This window comes from Leptinotarsa decemlineata, unplaced genomic scaffold (assembly GCF_025532065.1).
Source record: "Leptinotarsa decemlineata unplaced genomic scaffold, Ldec_3_MD MMD2_tig00000010_RagTag_RagTag, whole genome shotgun sequence".
Lineage (NCBI taxonomy): Eukaryota > Metazoa > Arthropoda > Insecta > Coleoptera > Chrysomelidae > Leptinotarsa > Leptinotarsa decemlineata.
This window is the reverse complement of record NW_027412538.1, coordinates 13425333-13450270: the sequence shown is the minus strand read 5'-3', so window position 1 is coordinate 13450270 and position 24938 is coordinate 13425333. Positions and strand designations below refer to the sequence as shown.

Here is a 24938-nt window from a genome sequence, read left to right as displayed (position 1 = left end):
ATTTATATTTAGTATCAGCATTGCACACGTGCGGAGCCGGGGCGACTAGCTAGTGGTGTCATACTTCAAGGAGTAATACGGAGAATCACCGAATCACATCATTTTTTGCCCCTGTAATGCACATTTCTATCAATATATTTGCCGATTTTTCGGGATGATTGCGTAATTTTTCCAAAAGCATGAACTCTACATAAAATATTCAAAATATATATCTAACTTTCGGTGCCTATGCAATACATAAGATACTTGTAAAACTGATTCATCAAATATATTTCGAAGCATTTATTTACAAATATGCAAGCACAACAGTTACTGCTCTAAATCAAATTCCAATTTCGAAATCACTATGTATCCTCTTCTTTTTTTGGACTCTTATTTCTTACTCGTTCATCATTCCAAGGTTGCACTTCCCCGGATCCAAGGAAACAGAATATGACCGTTGACACAATGAATATTCCAGAAGTGAGGTAAAAAACAATTCCCCATTGATTTGGGTCATCCTGAAAATGGAACAAAATCATTAATCATCAGAATATCGAAAAATTTAAATGCTCATTTCTGAACAAGATAAACCATTCATGAAGGAAAGAAACAAAGCTCTGGAGTACACCAATAATAATGGTGTTGGGATGAAACTGGTAAAAATCATTACCACACCAAAGGTTCCATCCAAACAGTGCATTACAAGAATTGAGTTGAGTTCTTGATGTTAGTCTCCTTTTTCCAACGTTTAGCTATAGTGAGTGTGTTAAGTATTTAGCAAATGGATAAGTGCCAAGCTAATTATGTTGACAATTGGACGAAGTGGAAAATTTAGATTGTGAATCTTAAAAGGACTGTAGAGTCTACGAAGTAAGACTTCAGACTTCCAAAGTTGACACTTCTCTTCAGTTGAAGAGTATACGATAATTTAATTGGTTTTCAAATTGTGACCTTCCACACTATTATTTCAATATTGAATTTGGAAAAAAATTGAACCAATCCATTGGTGTGCTTGGTTCATATGGAAAAACTGAATTTTGAGCCTTCGTCTTTCTGAAGGATACCCGTAACTTTCAGCTAATTCTAAAAAAATGTAGTCTCGCCATTTATTGTTGTGGGGCAATGATGTGAGCTGTCAGGGATATAATCATCCGATATACTCCAAATCCTCAACCCTTATTGGTGTTCCTCAAAACTACAACATCCAAGAATGGTAGTAGATCAGCAACACCGATTCTATTACACCAGCCAATGAGAGCGTAGCAATTTGTCACATGACCGGTTTGTTCGGTTGGTTACGCTATCGGTGCGGTTATGTTGGGCCTAACCAAAACTAACCTAACCTAACCGAACCGAACTTAACCTAACCTAAGCTAACCAAACCACCTAACCCAACCCAACCGCATCAATAGCGTAACCAACCGAACAAACTGGTCACGTGACAAATTGCTACGCTCTTATTGGCTGGTGTAATAGAATCCGTGTTGCTGATCTACTAATGGTAACTCTTCGTTATGTTCAAACTTCATTTTTGGGAATCTGTTGTATCCGATCCAAATTCGTGGAAAGTTTTCCAACTTTTCTTTTGTTTACGTTCCAAATCTACCATGAAAGGAGGCAACTAGTCATCCATTGCCGTACCTTGTCGATGTTTGTTAAAACTGTCATCGAACTGAAAGCAATTCTGCCCCACGCAAATTTGGAAGCAAAAGATACCAAAATCCCATCTCGCAAGGGTATTGATTGATTTGAATGAAATTGATGATTCTGTTGAGGACACCCTTGTAGAGAATAGAACTCCAGACCTGTTACTTTTCAAAGTTGCTACGCTGGAGTTGAGTTATAAATTCATCTAACTATTCAGTAAATTTCAACACCATGGACTCTTTCAATAACCAACTGAACTCTCCACCAATCATTGTGGTTCCAAGTTGGGTTTTTAAATTGTTTTTCACTTGAAAATTCATCATAATTTCATATACTTTACAAACCAACCATATGTTTGGTTATATCACCTTATATTATCCAATACGAAATTAGGATTGTCATTAGCCGGAGGTTAAAATTCTTCCAAAGGGAAAACACCGTCCTTACGAAGAGAATTTCTCACGTTCACCACTATTATTTGTCTATACTTACTTCATTGACTACAATATATTGCACTGAAGTTAGTCCAATCGCAGTGCAGAAAGATCCGAACTGACTTGTTATACCCATCAAGACGGCAGCATGATTTGGTGATAGATCAAGATGGTTGAACAGAAAACCACTGATATTGGCGCTCAGAAATCCAAATGTTACTATTAATAAAACCACAGCTTTGGAAGCATCTTCAGGGCCACTGTTGCCGAGTATAATAAGAAGAAGACATGGAGCTAATGAACCTGAAAATTAAAAATAAAAACTTTGGTCAACTTTCAAACGATGTGCGCCTCGCTCCCTATTAAAATTCCAAGGGTTGTTCACCCCTCTGCTCCGGGATTGAAGTGACGACGCTGTAAATGGGGAAAATAACAGCCCCCCTCCCAATAAAAATCGACCTGTCTGAGCGTTTTTTCGGATTTGCAAGATTAGTACCCAAAACCTCCATGTCAAGTTTTCGATGGCCCACCCTGTATATACCACAATAAATTAAATATATGGAGCTACAAAGGGCATTAAAACGGACAAAACTTTCGAAAGAATCTAATACCATTCTCATGTAAGTTGTAATGGTATTTTACAAAATTAAAATATTTTGGATATGTTTTTCTACAAGGCAAAAACTTTCTTTCCAATAGGCGGCCCAACATAAACAAAAATACCAACGGATGTTGGTAAATGAAAGGGGAAGAATTTCTGTATATTATATTAATATTCTCTTTCGATGTATCTAATGGCCCCCTTACACGACAAATAAGGGGTAGCTTATGAAACGAGCAAATCTCTTTGCGAGTTAGTGACTTCATTATTCTACTTGCCCGAATCTTATTTATTCGTTCTGCGACTCATTCCACAAATATCGTGTTCAGCGCAACTTATGAATGCAACGAGCTTTTTGCGACCTTAGTCGTTGTTACTTCGACAAACTTACCTATGGTATGCATTACTTTTCTTGTAGTGCCTATGCTACATATGCTTTTCGATATGAGCATGTCGGATATAACACTGAACAGGAACGACATGATCCATTTGACAATATGAGGAAGTGTACTCAGTGCTCCATTCTGGAAATAAAAATAAGTAAAATATGATTTGGCTTTATTTCACACGTTCGGCTTGTATGATCATTAAATTTGTTGAAATTTTGATACCGTGGAACTTAAATTTGTACTATTTTTTAGATAGTTTGAAAATGTGTTCTAGCTATACTTTCTGGAAAACCACGAGGTCTGTTGAAAAAATAAAGTGAATTTTGATTTTTCTCGAAAAATATTTATTTATTGGTCTGTACTAATATTATTAATGTGGAAGTTTGTTAGGATTGATAAATGTATGTATACATGTTTGTGGCTCCTTCACTCCTAGACGACTGAACGGATTTAGATGAAAATTCACATAAATACAGCTTATACATCAGACAAACGTATAGGATACAATTTACAGAGGTTTCGTCTAATTTTTGTCACAATATAACGGTAAGTATTAAGTGAGACGGAGAAATTATTGGTCCCTGAGAGCTGTTTTGGCCGTTGGAGTTACATGGAGATAATGTACCGTAATGTACTTGTAAACATTTTTCTGACTCAAAGTACAATCATCGTATGCGACTGTCAATATTTCGAGCGTTTTTTTGTATACTTAATAAATTCTTTGATTTATGTTTTTCGACAGATAACGACTATCAATCACTGAATGTATTTATCGACAATTTTCGTATTACTTACCGATTTGATGTCGAGTTTCATAACATTTTTGAAGTAACTGGGAATGTCTGCCATCAGTATATGTAAACCCCAGTTGTAACCACAATGTGCCAGTAGAAGGGCCAGAAAACTACCGGAAGTAAAGATTTTCAACCATGGTGTCGATAATCGCTGGAAGTAGATGAAAAATTCTCAGATTTTTTAATTTAGTGACATTCCATTCGGGAATTGCTTTTTCATTCGCCTTTTTAAAATATACAGTTCCAGAATGGTATTTCTACTTGTGGATTCACGAAGAAAGTGATACTTTATCCAAAATGTAGTTGCCATTTTAATGAAATCAAGTAGTAATACTACATACCAAAACAAGGAAGGACTTTTAGCTGCTCTCTTGTACATTGAGGGTGAATTTGACAATACCTTGTTAGAATCAACCATCCTGGCGTCGAGGAGAAGAGGGATCGACAAGACAAGCTGTAGGTGGATAGACTGCACGCTTAGAGGAAGATTGGTATATACAACCATTATGGGGGAAACAGTCGTGGCACGGGTAACAAAGAGGGTCTCGGACCTCTAAAACTTCGAGGTGAAGAAATACAAGTGTCGGGGGAGGTTAAATATCTGGGAGTAATCCTAGATTCCAAACTGACCTGGAACCAACACTTGGACAGGATAAAGAGGAAAGCGGAGGGAGCACTGATGCTCGCCAGACGCACCTATGGAGAAACATGGGGGCTAAATCCAGACATGGTATTCTGGCTATACACGTTGGTGGTTAAACCCATGATAACATACGCATGTCTGGTCTGGTGGCCAAAGATGAAGCAGGCGACCGCTATCAACAAACTAGGCAAGGTGCAACAACTTGCATGTTTGGGAATGACGGGAGCAATGAGAACTACCCCAACAGCTGCATTGGAGATACTCTTGAATCTACCTCCTTTACACTTTGTGATAAGGGGGAGGCCAGGATGGACCAGTTCAGACTGGAAAACTCACCGAACTACAAAAAATCGGACCGAACAGAAATTTCTGTGTGGTGGAACACATATTGAATTTGTGCATGGACCACATGACACCGAAGTACATCTTTAACACAAACTTCATGGCCAAAATCATAAGCAGTGAAGAGTGGAAAACCATTAGTCATCCCGAAAACATGTTTGGAAAAGACACCTGGTATACAGATGGATCGAAGAGCAAACATGGAACGGGAGCTGCAATATACTGAACGAATAGAAATTTAAACTACAGTTATCCGCTAGGACTATACACATCCGTCTTTCAGGCGAAAGTGTATGCTATCTTGCAGTGTGCAAGGCCGAAATTACAAACAAACGACCACATTTGACAAAGAAAAAAATGTTGTTTCATCAAGACAACGCATCGTGTCACAAGTCAACCAAAACAATGACAAAACTTAATGAATTCAACTTCGATTTACTTTCATATCCACTGTATTCGCAGGATTTGGCTCCCAGCGACTACTGGCTGTTCGCAGACCTCAAAAAAAGCTCACCGGTAAGAAATTTTGCTCGAATGGAGAGGTTATTTCTGAATATGAAGCCGGGATTTTTCAGACCAGGTGTTAATTGGAAAATTTACGAAATTCTGTTTCCTGTTTTCATTAAAAACGTATACTCCATCCCAAACAACTATTCTATTCATTCTAAATCACTTCCAACGTTTTGATCCTCCCTGCAGCCATGGTGATAGGATAAATCCATAATATCCCTTACCTGTTGTGTGAGGCAACTAAATGATCAGACTTGATGTGTGTGGATGTTATGCGACACATGCGGAAGAATAGATGTAGTAAATCCATGCAAGGTACATCAAAGTTGATGTTTATTTAGACGCACTTTCGGATCCCTAGGAGAAAAATCATTGATTTCAGAGATGTCAGTGTATAATAATCAGAAAAAGATGAAATACACTGTACTACACTGTACAAATTAAAGATCCTGTAAGGAAGGATCTCAGTAAGTCGTTATGAGATCAGCGTACCTCCCTTACGATAGTTCAGAACCACTACCAACCAACTAGAGATGTTGAAGGGCTAGTGAAGGTTTGCCTAGCAAACATATTACAGCTCATAATCAAGTATAGTTTTACTGCGGCAAACAACTTTTGATATATACATAGACAATAAACCTACCTTCGGGAACACACGGAAGCTTTCAGACAAGAAATCTGGGTTCGAAAGAGAAAAATTATGGGACTGGGAGAGATCCAGGAGAGTTCATTTACAACAGAACCTGAGAGACATCAGAAATATGTAGAATTATTCGAAATATATTGCTGTTAAATAATCCTTGTATTTGGGACTTGAGGGTTATTAGATGAAAGAGGACCTAAAAGAGTTGTTAACTGGAAGCATACCTTTCTTACGGAACCTCCACCAACCAGCGATGTTGGAGGCAAGTGAGGGCCTGCGTAGCAGACATATAACAGCTCATAATCAAATACAGTTTATGATTGGGGGAGATCCGGAAAATTTGATTTATTACAGAACCTTAGATACCTCAGAAATATATAGAATTATTTTTTGGACAACCGTTGCATTAGATACTCGAGATTTGTTGGATAGACGAGGACCTGAGGATTGTGTTGATTTGAAGTGTACCTCCTTTACGATAGTCAGGAACCACCATCAATTAGGGATGTTTCAAGTGAGGGCTAGCAGACAGATAAGAGCTTATATTCAAATACAGTCTCCAAGAATGTAAGAGAATCAGATGTATGAGACAATAAATGAAGTTTCTAACTGACTATAACAAAGCTCTAAGGAAATACGTTAGTCTCATTACCTAACTATGTGCTAGTCTACATGGGTCGTAAATTCATTTCAACCATATAAGGCTCCTGCATCCATTACCAGACTGTTTCGTGCCTTACCTCATAATATCTCTCTAGTATCTTCGGTATAGGATCGTATGTATATATTTCACCTCTATATAAGGTGTGAAAGAAATACTGGGTACCAAATTCTATAAATACGTGCAATCAAGCAATTGGTTGAATTAATCTAACATATTTCTAAATCAAACTCACTTTAGATTTGTCCTCAAGAGGTAAACTATTCTCTATGTAAAACTGTTCAGCATGTGTGATGGAGGAATGCTCGGCAGGAGTATTGCTGCCCATATAGGTGAAGATGATGCTCCATAAAAATCCTAAACCGCCATTCAAATAAAATATCATTGGCCATCCATACCAGCTAGCTGCTAAATAGCCACTTGTAAACGTGATCACTACCGCCCCTATTGTTGCACCTGAGAAGAATGCATTCATTTATGCCTGTTTCAAAATGTATATAATCTGTTTATCATGCCAACAAACCAACAAACTGTTGCTTTCAGGAACATGCTTCACGGAAAACAGAATACTCACCACCAGCAGCTAGCGTTCCCAATCCACTTCTTTCATGTGGAGGAACCCATTTTCCTAGCAAACCGTGCAAGGAAGCAGGAATAATACCCTGAGCAAACCCTTGCAGCACCCTACAGACCATTACTCCCTCGGATCCAAAAGAATAAGCAGCTGTTGGTAGCAAAAGATCCAATATGGCACAAACAATTGATGATCCGACCAAAAACCATTTGGGACCATAGCGGTTGGCAAGCCAGCCAGACCCCAACTCCGGTAATATAGATCCCCAGAAGAAACAGGAAAGTATTGCTCCTTTGTTTTTCCATTCAAATGTCTGGAAAATAACAAATTTTGGAATTATACTTCTTTTGGCGCGTTAGGGAAAAATGATGAATAAATGACGACCAATTTGACAGACACCCGACTAACTCCATAGTAGGGAGGACTGGATCCTCCGGGAGAAGGAAATATTAAGAGCAGATAGTTGTTGGTTCACAGAGGAAATATCAAGAGCAAATAGTTGTTGGTTCACAGATGTATCAAAAACACCTTCCGGTTCTGGTGCAGGACAGAGATATCTATCTGCCTAGGAACCTATAGGACTGTAATTCAAGCGGAAATTTGCGCTGTTGGATTGTGTGCGGGACATTTTGTGCACCTAACCTATCTTCCTCTTTATAAATAAATAACAAAACAACTGTTGTTTATGTGGCTTGTGGAGGTTATATTGAACTATAATTTATATTTCGCCTTAATTGTTGATTTATAAAGAAAATTTTTCTTTTTTGAAGTAGAATATGTGGGTACGTATAAATTATTTCAACTTGATATAGGCGCTGTTGCCAATATGTGAATTAGAAACAAATCCCTTTAAAAATTAAAACCGAACATTTGAAACATCAATTTGAATACTTTTCGAAGTGAATTTGAAAAACTCATGAATTAAACTCAACTTTATTTTGTTCAAACTTGCTTTTGCTCTAATAACCCCAATCAAGGAACATTCTCCATTGTTGCTTCATGAACTGTATAGTATGCGCACCTGAAGATTCATACAGAATTCAGTGGATTCATAGTCCAAAATGTTTGGAAATTTCTTTCCTTTACATGCTTATAAATAAAATATGCAACACATATATATTTGTTTCTAAGGGAAGCACTTAAAATGCTCTCTAGTAGAGCAATAAGTATCAATGTAGAAGACATCACAGTGAAAGGAATGGTCACTCCTTCTTTGGAACATAGTTCTGGATACCCACATTAATCACCTCAACAATAATGAATTCTACACATTTGCAAATGCAGATTACGTAGTTATCATGCAGACCGACAAATTTGTGAACACACTGTGCGATAGGGTGAAGGATGGACTCGAATTAATAGAAACATGGTGTAAGGAACACTCACTGTTTTCCCAGGAAGAGCAGTTTATCGGGCCTGAAATCTCCCAAAATCTTCAAAAGCAAACTAAACTTCTCTGAAGAGGTGAAATACCTTGGTACTATCCTCAATAGGAAGCTAACATGGAACTCTCACTTACATAGTAGAGAATATGTGGCTTATAAGCAATGTCGGAGGACAGTGGGACGCGCATTGGGTCTTTCACCCCGTATAGTCGCCTGGATCTACACTGCAATAATAAAACCTGTGTAAACGTACGGAGCCATTGCATGGGGACCGAAAGTTCTACAAGCAACGGCCATCCAAAAATTATATCAAATACAGCGATTGGCTTGTTCAAACATCACAGGAGCCATGGAACAACACCAACCGCGGCAATGGAATTAATTACTGGCCTGACCCCTCTGGACCTGTACGTTAAGGAGGTTGCGTAATGACCATGTTACGATTGCGCACGGCTGGTGTAAACCTCGAAGTAGGAATGGGTCAGTGATGTAACTGAACCCAGGTGTGTGTTTGATAAACCCTACAGAATAAAAATGAAACAGAACACAGAGTCAGATGTTGCAAATGCAATACGCATATATACAGACGGCTCAAAAACCAAAGAAGGCTCGGGATGTGGAGTGTACTCCAGATCACTGAGCCTAAGGATCAAGTGGGGAATGGGAAAAAATACCAGCGTGGTTCAAACAGAACTGGCTAGTATATCAATCGTCACAAAAGGAATTACCAAGAAAGGAATTTCTGGCAAGACATAACGATCCGCACTGATAGCAGACAAGCCCTATTAGTCTCGAACAAACAACATGTTACCTCAGGACTAGTATTAGACTGCCACCAAGATTCAGCCAAAGCCTCGGTAAATAATAACATTATCCTGAGGTGGATCAAAGGGCACGACAGGGGTAAAGGTAATCGCATTATCGACTTTTTAACCAAGGAAGCGGCTGGACTAAGAATTTTAGGACCCAGTGGCACCTACAGCCTGATGACTTCGACAATTGCGGAACTAGCCTAACTTCACACCCATGCTCAACCCCTAAAGAGATGGGATGGAATCAAAGGATGCAGTCTTGCTAGGATCACCCTGGGCGTCCCTGGGAAGATGGCGCTGAAGAAATATCTCGCGATGACCAGGAAAAACCCACGCCTAACAGTAATGGACACACCACTATGTAGGATGTGTGAACAGGAAGATGAAACTGTCAGGCATGTCCTATGCGAACGTCCCGAGTTATCATCAATAAGAGAGTGTGTGTGTTCAGCGAGTCTCTTAGGGACCTGCTCACCTTCCTGGGAAGGACAAGATGGACGATGACCTAGGAGGACAATTCCTCGGGAGGATGTACAACAGATCACATGTGGCCTGAGTGCTGTGGGCCTTCACTCACCATCCCTACTCTACAGATACAGATAGTCCAAAATGTTTGGAAATTTCTTTCCTTTACATGCTTGTAAATGAAATATACAACACATGGATTCATTTTTCATCGGAATACATTCGTTTGTATAAGAAGCACATGACCTATTCCTACGGATTCTCTTCGAAGCTGACACGCGACAAAAAACGCTTGAACCCAATTGCCATTTTCATTTCATTTGAAAATGTCGCGATTTTTGTTCAACGCGACAAAATAATTAAAAAATACATGCCTAAGAAAAACTCACTCGTTACGTTTCCCTAGATAGAATCTAATTCAAGAATGTGTAAAAACGTGGTTCTCAAGCAGATGTTCATGATTGCGACATATTTCGCAAGACAAACTATAAAGTTGATGACTCACAATGAATATAATAAAGATGAAGAATTCACATCTAGGTACTTAACAACCTGGTTTTCGTTATAATATAATCAGTTTACAATATAATCGCTATAAAGTGTCCCATTAATATCCACATTAATGATACGCTTTATGTATGCAAATATGTTGTATATGCAAATATGTTGATCGCCTCATTGGTTATTGAAAATAACAATATTTCTTTATATCAACGAAAAACAAAACGAATGTATTTTTGCCAAGAGCAAAAAATATTTTACAGAGTTGAAGGTGATATTTCTTAATCTTCTTCCGGCTTCTTATTCCTGTTCAATTTTAGATGCAATTCATATCCAGTGAATTGCTAAATCTATCTTTACTAATATAAATATGGAAGTTCTTGAGGATGTATGTATGTATTGTATAGTAGTTAAGGCGTATTAGTAGTCACTGCTGTTTGTGACAGTTGGCTTTAAGAGACAGAAAAGTGACCTCAGAGCGGATCCTGGCTATACAATTGTACGAATTGCTATACAATTCAATATTTTTTCGTACATGCATACCACATAATGTATGCATTGACTAAAAGCATACATTATGATTTTAGTTGGTTTTGAATTGATTCGAACGAGGCCACGATATATATTCACAAATTTCAATCACTTCGTCCTTCGATAGTGAGTAATCTGTCTATTTCTGTCTTCCGTCTCATTATGATAGTCATATCCGTCTGTCATAGAACTCATAGAAGTCATAGATCACGATCTCGTCGATCACAGAGTACAAAGCATTTTTTTTTCAGATCAGTCGAATGTCAAATCTGTCGAAAACCGCTGACGCTAAAAGAAAAATAAATTCACAGTGAGAAAAGAATTTTAAAAAAATATTTATGAATGGTAGTTGGTAGTTCACCTCACCCCTCTTGATTTTTGTTTTAGGAGACTTTGTGTTGTCATTTAATTTGATACATAGGCCGTGACCTGAATTGTGCTCACAGCACTTACGACGTTTACATTGCTAACGTCGGGTCCGATTTACGTGAACGCGCCAACGTCTGTTTGCAGTATTAATAATTCGGACCACTTGTGAGTGTGCTTACGAATTCTACAAGTTAAACATAACCTAACAATGCATTTTTTGAAATAAACATGAGTGGAGTATGTGGTGTAGCTGATGAAGATCGGAAAATGCTTGTATTTCTAGCATTTTCTGCAATCGGGGAAAGTGACGAGAGTGATATTGATGTGGAAGATATATTAGATATTTCGTCATCATCGAGTAGCTCAGAAGATGAACTGGTTAACACAATTCTCGTGTTAAACAAGAAGCGAGGAAAATTGGAGCTTAGGCCTCGTATTCAACGTTACGTCGAAGAAACGATTCCCAGATTTTCTATCTCGCCAGTTACTTCAACTGACACGGAAAAACTCACAGACATTTTAATAAATTTAATTTCGGACGCTTGAATCCACAGAAATGAAACACTCGATTGTTCGAATAAATGGCGCAAAATAACGTCAATGTTCAGAGTGCTAACGATCTGATCCGTGAGAACTGTGAGCATTACGGTGTGACGTCATAGCGTTCACAACGCTAACGGTGAGCGTGAAAACCACGAATCGGACTGAGCGTTGATACGCTATGAGCGCTGTGAGCGTGATTCGAACCACGGCCATAATATAAGCTAAAGCTAGATTAGTGAATGCAGAATTCTCAATTAATATTAATGGAAATAGTAATCAAATCAATATATTTGGAATAACCACTTCAAAATATTTACATTTCACATACGATGGAGTGTCTGCGCATGCGCTTATCGTTTTATTCCATCTTTGCGTCATGCGGCAAGCTGTCACTTGTCAATTATTCTGATGACAGTGTTGGCGACCATTGATGCTATACATTTACAGCGAAAAGCATACATTTTCATCTGTCGATTTCGTACAATTTTTTTTTGCCTTGGAGCAGCACTGGGTGACCTTCATTATCGGCACCAGCATGGCGACGAATGTGTTTTTGTTGTAGCTGTATTCGTTTTAATAAATTAGATATACAATAAATAAGGAATCTGTTGGACTTTGAATAATACATTATTCTGTTTGGTATAATATTACATGTATGTATGTTTCTGTCTCTTTCACGCCTAATGGAATCAAAGTTGTGTAATTTTGCTGTATATTCAACTTACAGTAATATCTGGGTTGATACTTGCTGTTGGATCATTCATGGCGACGATACCAATTGACATGGACGATCGTATACATGCCGTAAGAAATAACAGAGATCCATGCATGAGAACCTGCTGATGCCTTTTTCCAAATATTGGACCTGAAATGAGATGAAGACATTAGTTGCTGGTGTATCTGGAACATAATCAATAATTGATATTGTTATTGGCACTCTGGTGAGTTCTCGTGTTCACGTGCTTTACATGCCTCACAACATAAATTGTACTTGGAAATTCAGCAGAACGCGTACCTACTTGAATTGTTCTTCCTTCTCTTCTCGAATAATATTCGTTTCGCTAGGAGCTGATAACTCCACAACAAATATCGTGTTTCTCTGATGATCGAGAGAAACTACATCAGGCTTATTAGCTTGTATGAGCTAATGAATGTGGTACCATCCCCACATACCGTAAAATTGCTGTAGGTGGTAATAAAGTACTCTAAGTACCGCGATTTGTCGATGAATATAGTCCGAGACGACCGCATATGCTGAGCAAGCTGTCAGCAAGGAAATTAGGTTATCAGGCACCTTGTGGCAGAAACTTTTATACCCATCACGCGACTACGGTAGATTAAGGTATTGAAGACATCATCTTGGCTGGCCATGATCAACCCCTCAGTTTCCAACTTCAACTCACTCAACCTGAGGAAAGCGAGGTCAGGTGCTTTGATGCTTGATGGTGCAGTGACTTATGCCGCAGAAGTGAAAGTGATCTCTGTGGCTTTTATATGGGCTTTTTCCCAGACAGGTTCCAACTCGATGACGGAGTTGTGATCACCTCGTTCAGTGTCGAACACTAAGCCAAGTTCATCAGCCACTTGGGACCTGCCCCAAAGAGAAATGCTCCAATTCCTGCTCTCTCATGGTTCCTGACCATGCACCATTCAGTACCATTCTGTCATGTAGACACTCCAAACTCAAAAGTCTACGGCCTCCTAGTTGTCAGGGGAAACTTCCATGAAGATGCATCATTTTTCTGGTCTTCATTTCGAATTGGTACAGCTTCTCCCAGGTCCATTTCACTGCTCCAAACGAGTATAGTAAGATTGAAACTGCATATTCACAGCAGCGACTTTGTTCTTCACCGACAGTTCCGATGACCAGATCTACCGGTGTTTGTGCTAATCCTTGCCCCGGGAAGAGTTTTTACTGCTGTAATCTCTTGCAGTGGCATTGTTTCACCAGTAGAAAGTTTTTCACCTACACTGAAAGTACTCGTATAATGTTGAATTGAGTTTTTGTGTTCCAATTCATGTTTGAAAACATGCTGATGATTTAATTTTGATTAATATTATATCGATGAATGAAGTTGAGTGGGTAGATGTAGAGGTTGTAGTTGAATGAAAATAACTTATAATGTTTGAGATGAACATTAATTACATACCATTGTTTTTAGCAACCTGTGAGTTTACTGCTTTATCAGAATTTTCTTCTATCACATAAACGGTTTCTGTGGGAACAGCTTCATATTGGCTCGACATATCACAATTAAGTAAATATCTGGAAAAGAAAGGAAATTGCTGTATGAAATCCCTATATTGAGTATTTAGATACGCATAACGAAATATTATTTTCTTGTGCGAACAACGAATTGATTATGGAGTTATTGATTACTATTGTGATTACAAGACTGCGAAGCAGTGGCTTTTTCAATAAGTAGCGGTCTTAATCAGAACGCAAATGAGCCTACATATGAATGCCTAACCGTGATGTACTATTTGTTAGTCTTCTAGATCAGTACTCAAAAACCAATCCTGAACTTTGCACGATCACCAAAAAGTCATATTTGCGGTAGTCTTACCACAAATCTATTTCAGTTTTGAGTAAATCAGTTTAAGTACAACCATGGAGATTCTTCTAGATCTACCTCCCTGTTCGGACTAGTCAGTCCTGCTGTGATTTCCTTTGATTAAAAGTCAAAATAAACCAGGAATCAAACGTTTCAAGTCAATATCTTTATTTTCATAACTTTCAAATTATTGTCAATGACAAAATCGTCTTTTTTTATAAACAAACCATGATCAATTATTTCAACATACTAAGTTAACAAAAGTGAACAAAATTAATTAAAAGCAACAAGATTATCCCCCTTATGATGAAATCACTGCATTTGACATATTATTCTTCAATTCATTTCCGTCGAGAATCTGTATCACTGATCAATTTACAAATCTTTGTAACTGACCGTTTATAGGTTCCTGATTTTGTTTTTTGTGTTTTTTATGTTTCTTCGAGTGTTTCTTCTTCTTATGCTGCTTGTCTTTTTTCCATTTCTTTATATCCCCTCCATCATCGGAATCTTCTTTTTTTAAAAACCTTCATCGCTATTCGAGGAGCTATTGTCCTTCTTATGTTTTTTTGATTTTTCTCTATCAGCTTCATCGGAACTATCTTGTTTCTTCTTTTTCTCAGCAGGAACGTCACTGTCACTAGAATCCTTCTTTGACTTTTTTCCTTTTTCTGAACTGACTGACTCGCGTTTCTTCCTCACTCTCTTCTCTTCTTCAGAGTCGGAGCTCTGAGATTTTCATACGGTATCAAGAAAAGAGAACCGACTTCTCATACACAGGTGGCTGAAAATGTACGATAGGCGGACTCTTCATTCTTCGACATTATTTCATAAAGTTATTGTCAGTAGAACACCTCCCTACCTCAATAACAAAATAACTTATCGAACTGATGTTCATAATGTGAACATCAAGCGCAAAATGATCCATGTTGTTAGACACTCCATAGAACTATTCAAAAGGTCATTTACATATACGATAGCTGAATTCTATAACAACCTACCACTTTCCTTTCGATCGAAATCTGTTTCCAGTTTCAGGTACTGCCTGAAAAAACACCTTCTGAAAAATCAATAATACCCGAATATATTCTATGACACATTGGCTGTTTTTCATCTTTTTAATTTTTTTTTTGTAAGGTGCAAGAGGAAGAATGAACTCTGTTCAATCTTGCTATTGACAAATTTATATTTTGTTTTTCTGCATATCATATCATGTTATTTCAGCTGTCAATAAATTAATTTATTATTATTATTATTATTATTTTTCACCGTAGTGTGCGCTGGCCAGGCCCTATCCCCCGAAGCCCTAATACATTCGGGAGGGTGCGCCAGCATTATCAACCAGTGACCACTCCCCACGCCGTGGGGTAAGTGATCATTGAGTCCGAGAATCATGTGCCCTGAGCAAGCGCAGTGAGCCAATAATGACAGCCTTCTGCTTCTGTGCGGCTAAGATTTCAGCCTTAGTGCGGCAAGCCGGTATGATTTTAAGATTCGAGAGTAGAGAGGACATCATTCCACCAAGGACTCCAATAATCAGAACAACCATCTTGACAGACTGATCTGGATAGAGTCTGCGGAGTTCGAAGAGAAAATCTCGATATTTTATCCATTTTTCCTCCTCTTTTCTGACAATATTCGTCTCACCAGGAGACTACATCAGGCTTATTAGCTTGTATGAGCCTGAGGGTGGGGAACGAATAGTTCCAATAAATATTGACTGACATTTTACATATGGACTGGAAATTGTATCGAGGGAAACGTTTTCAAGTTATGATTATTTTTATATTCAGAGAAATAACCCCGATTTTCAATTTATTTTTTGGAAGACAAATCAACCAAGTCGCTGCTTTGTCAAAAATGCCTAAAAATGTTCACTGCTCATAATCTGAAGTAGGTGCTTCTGTGGAGCATTTTTATTGTTATTATACATGTTTTCTTACTTCCTTGACATTTCTTTCAACATATTTATTGAAGTTGTAGAAACCGGAGGTAACGAAAACGAGTATTGATGGAGTTTTCTATCGAATCGTTTGGTTTTCATAAGTTTTTTTGTCAGCGGCATCGACTACTCAGTTCATCAGCCTTGTGTTCTGGGTAACAATGTTAATAACTTCCCGAGTCACCTAGGAAGCCATGTAATGTTGCAGAATTATCTCAACTTGAACAAGATGAATTCTGTAGAGGTTTTTATAATTGACAATGTAAATGTTAAAAAATATTTTTGTTTAGTTCGGTGCTTTCGAATATTTGTAACCAAAGATAACGATTATATTATTCATATTATTGATGCAAATGAGTCTTCTCCTAAATAGCTAACTCGTAAAAAGAATGTAGCTCAGACTTATCAATTTGAAATATTACCGTCTCATTTCACGAAACATTGCCCTTGAAGAATTTAAAGAAATTAAAAAAAACGCGAGGCAGCAAAAACGATGTTGTTATTCAATATTTAATTGGTGACTTGAGAAGTTCTCTGTTCAACACTACTTCATTACTGCTGTCTGAGTTGACGTAGAAATTACACACAAAAAATTTTAAAATATTTTTCATTCATATTTTTTCCCTTAAATTTCAAGTGCTCAATATTCAAAACGTTTGCTTCAGTCGAAAATTTACTGGTTTATCGGAACAACTTTTACTTCCATCTTCTACCTTTCCTTCAAAAAATTTATCATTATGAAAATAACAGGAAGTGTTAAGTTAGGTTAGGTCCAAAGTGAGTGGGTCTATTCGACCCTCAACCGGAACCCGCAAGGGTTTATGGTGGCTCACACCTATTTACACTCGACCAAATAAACCCAGCTTCCTAACGAAGCCGAATACTTTGTAAGGTGAGTGGTCTTTCAAGACAGATGGTGAGAGTACGGCTTTGCCTAACTCTGAAAACCTGCGGGGCAGCCACAAAGTATGTGATCTGCTGTTTCATCATGTTCCAAACAGAGATGACACACACTGTCTTCCGACAATCTTCCTACACTCCAAGTGTTCAATCTTTGTTTGAAAAAGCTTTAAGCGATGCCAATGACAGGTTCTGGTCCAATGAAGCTGCTTGCAGCACCCTCTTTTGCTATGGAGCCAGCAGCCTCATTGCCTTCATCCAGGCTAGTATGGCCAAGAATCCAGACCAGAGACAATCTGTTAAGTCGTCCTATCAAGGAGAGTCGTTTTAAGCAATTTGCTACAAATTCAGACGTTGTTCAATAGCGTAAATTTCGTTGTTCGTACACCACTCTTTATAATAGGGAAGCCCAAGCGGGGATTTCGGGATTTACTAAAGCGCGGCAGATTAATATACGGGGGGTACCTTGTACCCGGTTGAGTACCTCCACCAAACATGAGCCCCATATATAAGGCCGCCTGTGAGGGATAAAGGATCAGATTAGTAAAAAAAATTGATCATCAGAAATTCTCGAGGGCGTCAGATTAAGGTAGGGTGAGTTAATTACCTGCTAAAAAGTGTATATTCCAATAATCTGACAATTTGAGAGTGACGTAAAGAAAGAGGAGGGCAGCAAAGTTTTAAAAAAACAACATCATTTCGATATTCTCGAGCGCAGCTAATTTTTTTTATTTTGAAGGAAATAATTCAAGGATAACGAAAAATATATAATCTGGCGGTTTCCGCAAGCCGATATAACAAAAATTCGTCGATAAAGTTCAATGCGTGCAGCTGTGTGATACCTGTATTTCCCCCTTCGAGTTTCTATTCCTCTATTCTCTATTCACTTTTTCTCTATCTATTACTCTCGCACTCCGTCCCCACTCTGAATTCTGTTGCTATGACGCCATCACAGATGATCACAGAGACTCGTTCGTGATGAAGATGATGATTAATTAATCAATTAATTGATGGATGTAGCCTACGTGGTAGGAAATTATAATGAAGGAAAGAGAAATTAAACTTTCTATGTTTTTTACCACTTTTATTTGTAACTAACGTTACTGCAGTTTCATTCTATAAGGACATTTTCAAACTTATACAATATATAAGAATATTTTCAAACTTATACAATATATAAGTTTGAAAATGTCCTTATACAATATATAAGTTTGAAAATGTCCTTATAGGACGAAACTGCACTAACATTAGTTACAAATAAAAGTGGTAAAAACATAGAAATTCCATTTCTCTTTTCTTCATCAAATAATCAATTGATTATAAAAAAAATTAATTTTTTTGATTATTTTTTTAAACTTATTTTCTTATAAATACAAGTATTCTACTTAAAAAACATACACTTATTCATTTGGATGCTATTTCTTGAGCTTTTCAACTAATTAAGTTCAATGAATAAAAAAAATATTGAAAAAAATATTGTTTTTGTGAGATTAAACGAATCCCTCTAGATAATCGTCAGATTATGAGACAACACGTCTAAAACATAAAGATGAACCATATATATCTTAATCTGACGCGCTTGAGTATTACAAAATGGCGAATTTTTTTTGCATATTATATTAATGGCCGCGATTTTGCGTCAGATCGTCAAATTATTGAATGAGAGCTCTTTCTTTGTTGCACTCAACACACCCTTAGAAAATCTGACGCGTTCGATTATTTTTTTTTTCTTTTCACTTTCAACCCTTACGTACAACCGCCCATATCATGCAAACGATCAGATTAACATACCAACATTATTAAAAATACGTAGGACGTTGATACTATCAATATCTGACGCGCTCGAGTATGTCCATGCAACAAAAGGTATAAATTATATAACATTTTTTTCTTCTTATCATCTAATATTGCAACCTAATATGTCTCAATGACGCTCGAGTAAATCCGAATTTTGCATCCTCTTTTTCCACTCTAACAGAAGTTCTATTGTCGACACTTTGTTCAGTTTTAGTTTCAAATGAATTCCATCAAAGATTTTCTTTATTCATGAATTTATTCAGACAAACTTGAATTAAGAATAAACAAAATAACTTTTGCCTGATTTCTATATTTGTTACGGCCAATTTAAAACCAAAATTTAATACAATTTTTTTATCCATATTTTTCTATAGCAGAAAATCGCCGAACACGCAAAAAAAATTCAACTTTCATGCCTCCCATTAAGGAAATAAACATATGAAATATATATGAAAAACTATTCATACTCTCTCTCCACCTAAGAATGAAAGTATTAGTTTAGAAAGAACTCATTCTTTCGTGCAATGTAACGTTAATTAGAAATTAGTCAGTTCAGTGCATAATCCACACATCTTTGTTAAGAGCTTATTTTGAACCCAACTGCTGTTCAATTGCTTGTTTACCCCATTTTTATTTATGAAGATGTTGAAGTAGAAAGCTAAAGAAGTTTCTCTGCAAAAAACAATGTCTATTTGAAAATATTCATTTCAAGCAAGATGTTTTACAATGAGCTTCATTATAATTCCCATCAATAGTCGTATTTCAATCCAATATGTTATAATAATAAATGGATATCGGGAAAAATTCAATATTCAACCACAATCAACCGAGTTATTTGTGATGCTGCAGACTGTATATTTCGTATTATGTTTTTATTAATTTAAAAACATTGGAGAAAAAACCTACTCACCAACAATTAAGAAGTTCCAGTTATATGTGAGATTTTGATTTTTTCCACAGACGCCCATAAACAGTAAAAAACTTCTTGAAGCGCGTTATAACACCTTTTTCGACGGGAGTTGTGGTACGACTCTTGTTGCTAACATTCGAGCATATTTGCAACAAATGTAAAGTCCGTGTTGAAACGAATCATAGATTAGTCGACTTTTGGCAGCTCATTTCAATCCGGTTTGGTTCCCACTACTTGCAATATTCTCGTTTCGGTTAAAAAAACGTAAGAAAGTAAATAATTTAAATAAACGTTTCCACAGTATCAGAATGTTACTACATTAACTGAAAAAATTCAACCCAAAACATTTATTTTTATTTTATGATTCGATGGAGTAGAGCTTATGTTTGGAGTATACAGTGCATTTCTTTAATGTCCCCCCCCTTTTATATTGATATTTGGGATAACGAATTTCATGTATGAATACTTTATTTTGAAGTAAGCGATTGGGCGTCATCTGAAAAAACAATTAAATGGAAAGTGGAGGTCTTGTGACAGATCATTTTGAAGCTCCTGATAAATAATTCATAACCCTAGAATATAAAGTCAATGTCTTCACCTAGTACATAATGGCGGAACATTAAATAATTTCCTGAAGCAAACAATTAATTTCGAATCGTACAACATTTACGAAATAAAAAACAGCTACAGTACTTAGTGTAACGCAGTGTTGCTTACGGCTGGACCAACTCACAGCTCCTCCTTCAATTTTCTTCCAATTTCAGTTCAATTTCCAGTTCAATATCTCCAAAACCTGTTGATAGGATCGTCTTTCTACTAGCTATTTCTAAAACTGTGTTTCGTTTTGTGAAATTTATGTATTTCTCAAAATTTGACGTCATATATCAGATCCACTGTCTGATATCCAAGTATCCCAATTTGTTTTATTATTCACTAAGTAAGAAAAATGATGTTAATTTTCTTTTTCTTCCCTTCGTATAGCACTGAATGTAAATTCAGTGGCTTTCTACTTCAACATCTTTATAAATAAAAATGGGGTAAACAAGCAATTCAGCAGCAGTTGGGTTCAAAATAAGCTCTTAACAAAGATGTGTGGACTATTTGGATACTACTTTTCCCGGTAGTTGGATTGGCGATCGAGGTCCTACAGAATGGCCAGCCCACTCGCCAGATTTGACACCTTTGGACTTTCATGTGGGGATATTTCAAGCAAAAGGCGTACGAAATTGTACCTGCTTCAATATTGAATATACGGCAAAGAATAATAAATATTTGTAGAAATATTGACGTTACTGTGTTCGAAAATGTTCGGCGTGAAATATCGAATAGGCTGTTCATAAGTCAAGAAGTTCATTATCTTAAATTTAAATTTTTTGAGTTGACCTGTTCAAAAAATAAAAAGGGGGGACATTGAAGAAATGCACTGTATATTACTTTATATTCGTTATTCTTGAGTGGTATTCAGTAATACATGGACAAAATTTGCTCCATTCATTGAGGTCCGCGAACAGCCAGTAGTCGCTGGGAGCTAAATCTGGCGAATATGGTGGATGTGGAAGCAATTCCAAGTTTAATTCATGTAGTTTTGCCATTGTTTTGATTGTCTTGTAATACAATGCGTTGTTGACGAAACAAAATGTTTTCTTTTCTATATGCGGTCGTTTCATTGCAATTTCGGCCTTGAAACCCTCCAATATCGCTATATAATATTCATTGTTCCATATTCCCATTGAGAAAATAATAATAATAAAATCTATGACAGTGGGACAGTCTCTAAAATGTTCACTTCGAAGAAATTTATTTACTTGTGAAAATATCCAACAACATTATTTCAATGGAACCTACAATTGGAATTTTCAACCTGTAATGAATCTAATAAACATATTTTTCCTACAGCTAGATCTATATTATTTCGATATAGAGATTGACGTTATCGAGACAGTTTTCATAAAAATTTGTTGCCTGAAAATTTCCGGTTTTTGTAATAGGAAAGAAGCCGCAAATGTTTCTTTTCATTTTCCTCGAATGACTAACTCTATCAACTAATTGCTGCAATTTACTCGGCACATTAACATGTAAAACTACCAAGTGTGACCCAACAATCATTCTGCAGTCCAGTCTGGAAAAATGATAAACGACACGTGAATAATTTGTATGATTTATCGATCGATGATGTATTACATTTCACGTGTATATACTCTAGTATAACGGTTGTCCCTAAATTATGTCCCAATTTTTACGCTCCAAAAGCGTGCAATTAGAATTATTTTGGACGTAGGTTTCCGTGATTCATGCAGGCCATTTTTCAGAAGACTAGGCATTAATCGATACCATCTATCTTTATATATCAGACACTTTTGGAAATACATAGGAACTTAGATAAATTTTCGACCAACTCCTAATTTCATGGATATAACACCCTAATAATAATAAAAAAGCTAATCTTTTGAGACCTCACCGGCTCAATTTACAAAAATCCTCTAAGAACTCACTCGATGTCACTCTATATAATATTCTGCCATCTAGTATCATAAGTTTACTCTTGGCAAGTTTCAATGAAACAAAGTTTTTATAGCACGGAGGAATATACTGCTACAACAACAGTGCTTGAATAATTTTTATAATATACTATGTTTATTATTTTATGTTTACTTTCTTTGTGAAACTTTATGCACATATTATTCAATTACTTTTCTGTATATTTTATTTGATAATGTTTTTTCTCTATAATTTACTGTTACTGTTTTATGTTCAGTTATGCTGTTCATCTACATGCTGTACCACCGACTTGCTACTAATGTACCTTTATATACCGTAGTGAAATAAATATCTATCTATCTATCTGTTTCTCTCCACTTTCTTCTGCGAATTGCAAAATCAATTTTTCCCCAGATGAAGGGTCGTAACTTTCTCCATGTGATGGTTTGCGAATATCTGTTCGTGAATCACTGAAAAGAAGGGATTTTTCGACACCCAACAAATTATTAGATTAGATTTTTTATTGGTCAAGTAGTGAGCAGTACACCTCAGTGCTATGACATGTCAATAATGTATAAAATATATGTAAATTACAAATAAAATTACCGAAAAGGAGTAGGTAGTACATAAAAATTGTATATGATACAAGTACAAAAAACGTATTCTCTGAGAGATGTTTTTTCAGTTTCCCTTTGAAATTAACGAGGGTGGCATTTTTCATTGATTGGGGCAGTGCATTGTATAACGATATGTATGAGTTACATCTCCTTGTTATTTCTAGTCTTTGGTTTGGTGCTCTAATATTATCCTTGATCCTAGTATTATAAGAATGGTTGTCACCGTTTGTAGTAAACTTTTGAAATTTTTATGAATGTGTATCAAATTGCAGTATATTACACATAATGGCAGAGTTGATATATTGAACTTAATAAACCAATTCTCACAGCTCTCCATTTGTCATCCTCACTGTCATCCTCACTGGTATACACCGATGTTTCGCCTTAAGACACTTGCCCTAAGGCTCTTCAGTGCTAAATTGGACAGCATTATAGAAAATACACACAATTCATACATGAATTACGATTTTTAATGTCACGGAATAAGCTTGATGACATCGTAATGATTGTCTTTTGAATTTTAAATATTCTCGAGATATGAACAGATGTGCCCCAGTTTATCAATCCATAAATTAAGGAACTATGAAACATTGCATGACAAGCGGTATGGGCAGCTTCATTACCGACTTTATTTTTTATCTGCCTGATTGCATAGACTTTGCACGATAGATTTTTTTCTAGTTTGTCAATATGGGGTTTCCAAGTTAACTTTGAATCAATGGTTATACCAAGACATTTCACATTATTTGAGAGATTATGAGCCAGCGAGAACATAACTGTTTGTGCCTTGCTTTTATTCACACATAGGCTATTAAACCAGTCCGTAGCTTCTTGAATAACTTGCTTTTCTAATTCTGATGACTCTTCAATATTTTTTTTCCGAATGGCGAAGTAATCACATGGGTGGAATTACCCCAGAGAGTAATGCCATAGCTAATGTGCGAGTGAAACAGTGAAAACTACGTAGTTTTAAGAGTTGTAAAATTAGTTATTGTTTTCAATTGTCGTAAAACGAATAAGGAACTAGATAGTTTTTCAACTAATTGATCAATATGTGTCTGCCAGTTTAGTCTGTGGTCCAGCACTAATCCAAGCAGTTTTACGCTTTTTGTTTCTTGATTAACAGTTGAATGATTATTTGCTGATATTTGCATTATTTGTGTTTTATTACTATTTAAAAATTCTGAGGCAAAATCAACTCCGATTTGATGTCAGGGGGGTTATAAAAAATAGTATTAGTAAATATAATTATAACCAAAACTATATATTAACTTTGAAGGTTCAGAACGAGTAGCTGAAAAATCAAATAAGAAATGAAACAATTGAAAATGGCAAGAAAAAACATTTTCAACTACAAATAAAAAGTGATGTATTAAAATTTCGAAATGATGGATGATGCTGATTTGGAAATTTCGCACAGATGCACAGTTAATTTCCACATCAAAGAGAAAGAGTTCATCCGAGATATTGACCATCAAGGTAGCAGGAATCTAGGCGAAAAGAAATTCATAAACTTATATTTTGATGGAAAAAAGTGAAAAATAACAGGAAAATATGGCTGGAAGGCCAGTAAAGTCAATAATTTTTGAAACTTTGATTTTCCCAAGAAATAGAAAAACCTAGGGTGTTACTTCCTGATGAGTGAATCATTTTTTTTAGTAGAACTGATGAAAAATATTGGTTTTGAGATTTTTTTCGGAAATTATATGGGTTTTTTCAAATCATTATTTTAAAGAGCTATTGCAAATTTAAAACTATCTCACCAGAAAATAAATTTAGGCCGCCGCAGCCAGACAAGCATATGCGACATAGTAGATTGATAGTCGAGAACATTCATTTCAATTTTTTTTTCGATACAATGAGAAATTACCAAACTATTGTGATTATTTTTTTGGGGAAAATAAAAATTTGAC

At 36.5% G+C, this 24938-nt stretch overlaps 1 protein-coding gene across 1 annotated transcript; it reads right to left on the bottom strand.

Annotated features, from left to right (window-relative positions):
• Positions 1–253: 253 nt before the first annotated feature.
• On the bottom strand, positions 254–20096 carry LOC111512807 (putative inorganic phosphate cotransporter). Its single transcript, XM_074171504.1, has 9 exons — positions 19931–20096; positions 13977–14092; positions 12552–12691; positions 7221–7533; positions 6882–7102; positions 3849–3998; positions 3056–3188; positions 2122–2366; positions 254–500 (listed from the first exon to the last, which is right to left on the bottom strand). The coding sequence occupies exons 2-9, from the start codon at positions 14071–14073 to the stop codon at positions 345–347; spliced, it is 1455 nt and encodes a 484-aa protein (XP_074027605.1). The 5' UTR covers positions 14074–14092; positions 19931–20096; the 3' UTR covers positions 254–344.
• Positions 20097–24938: the final 4842 nt, after the last annotated feature.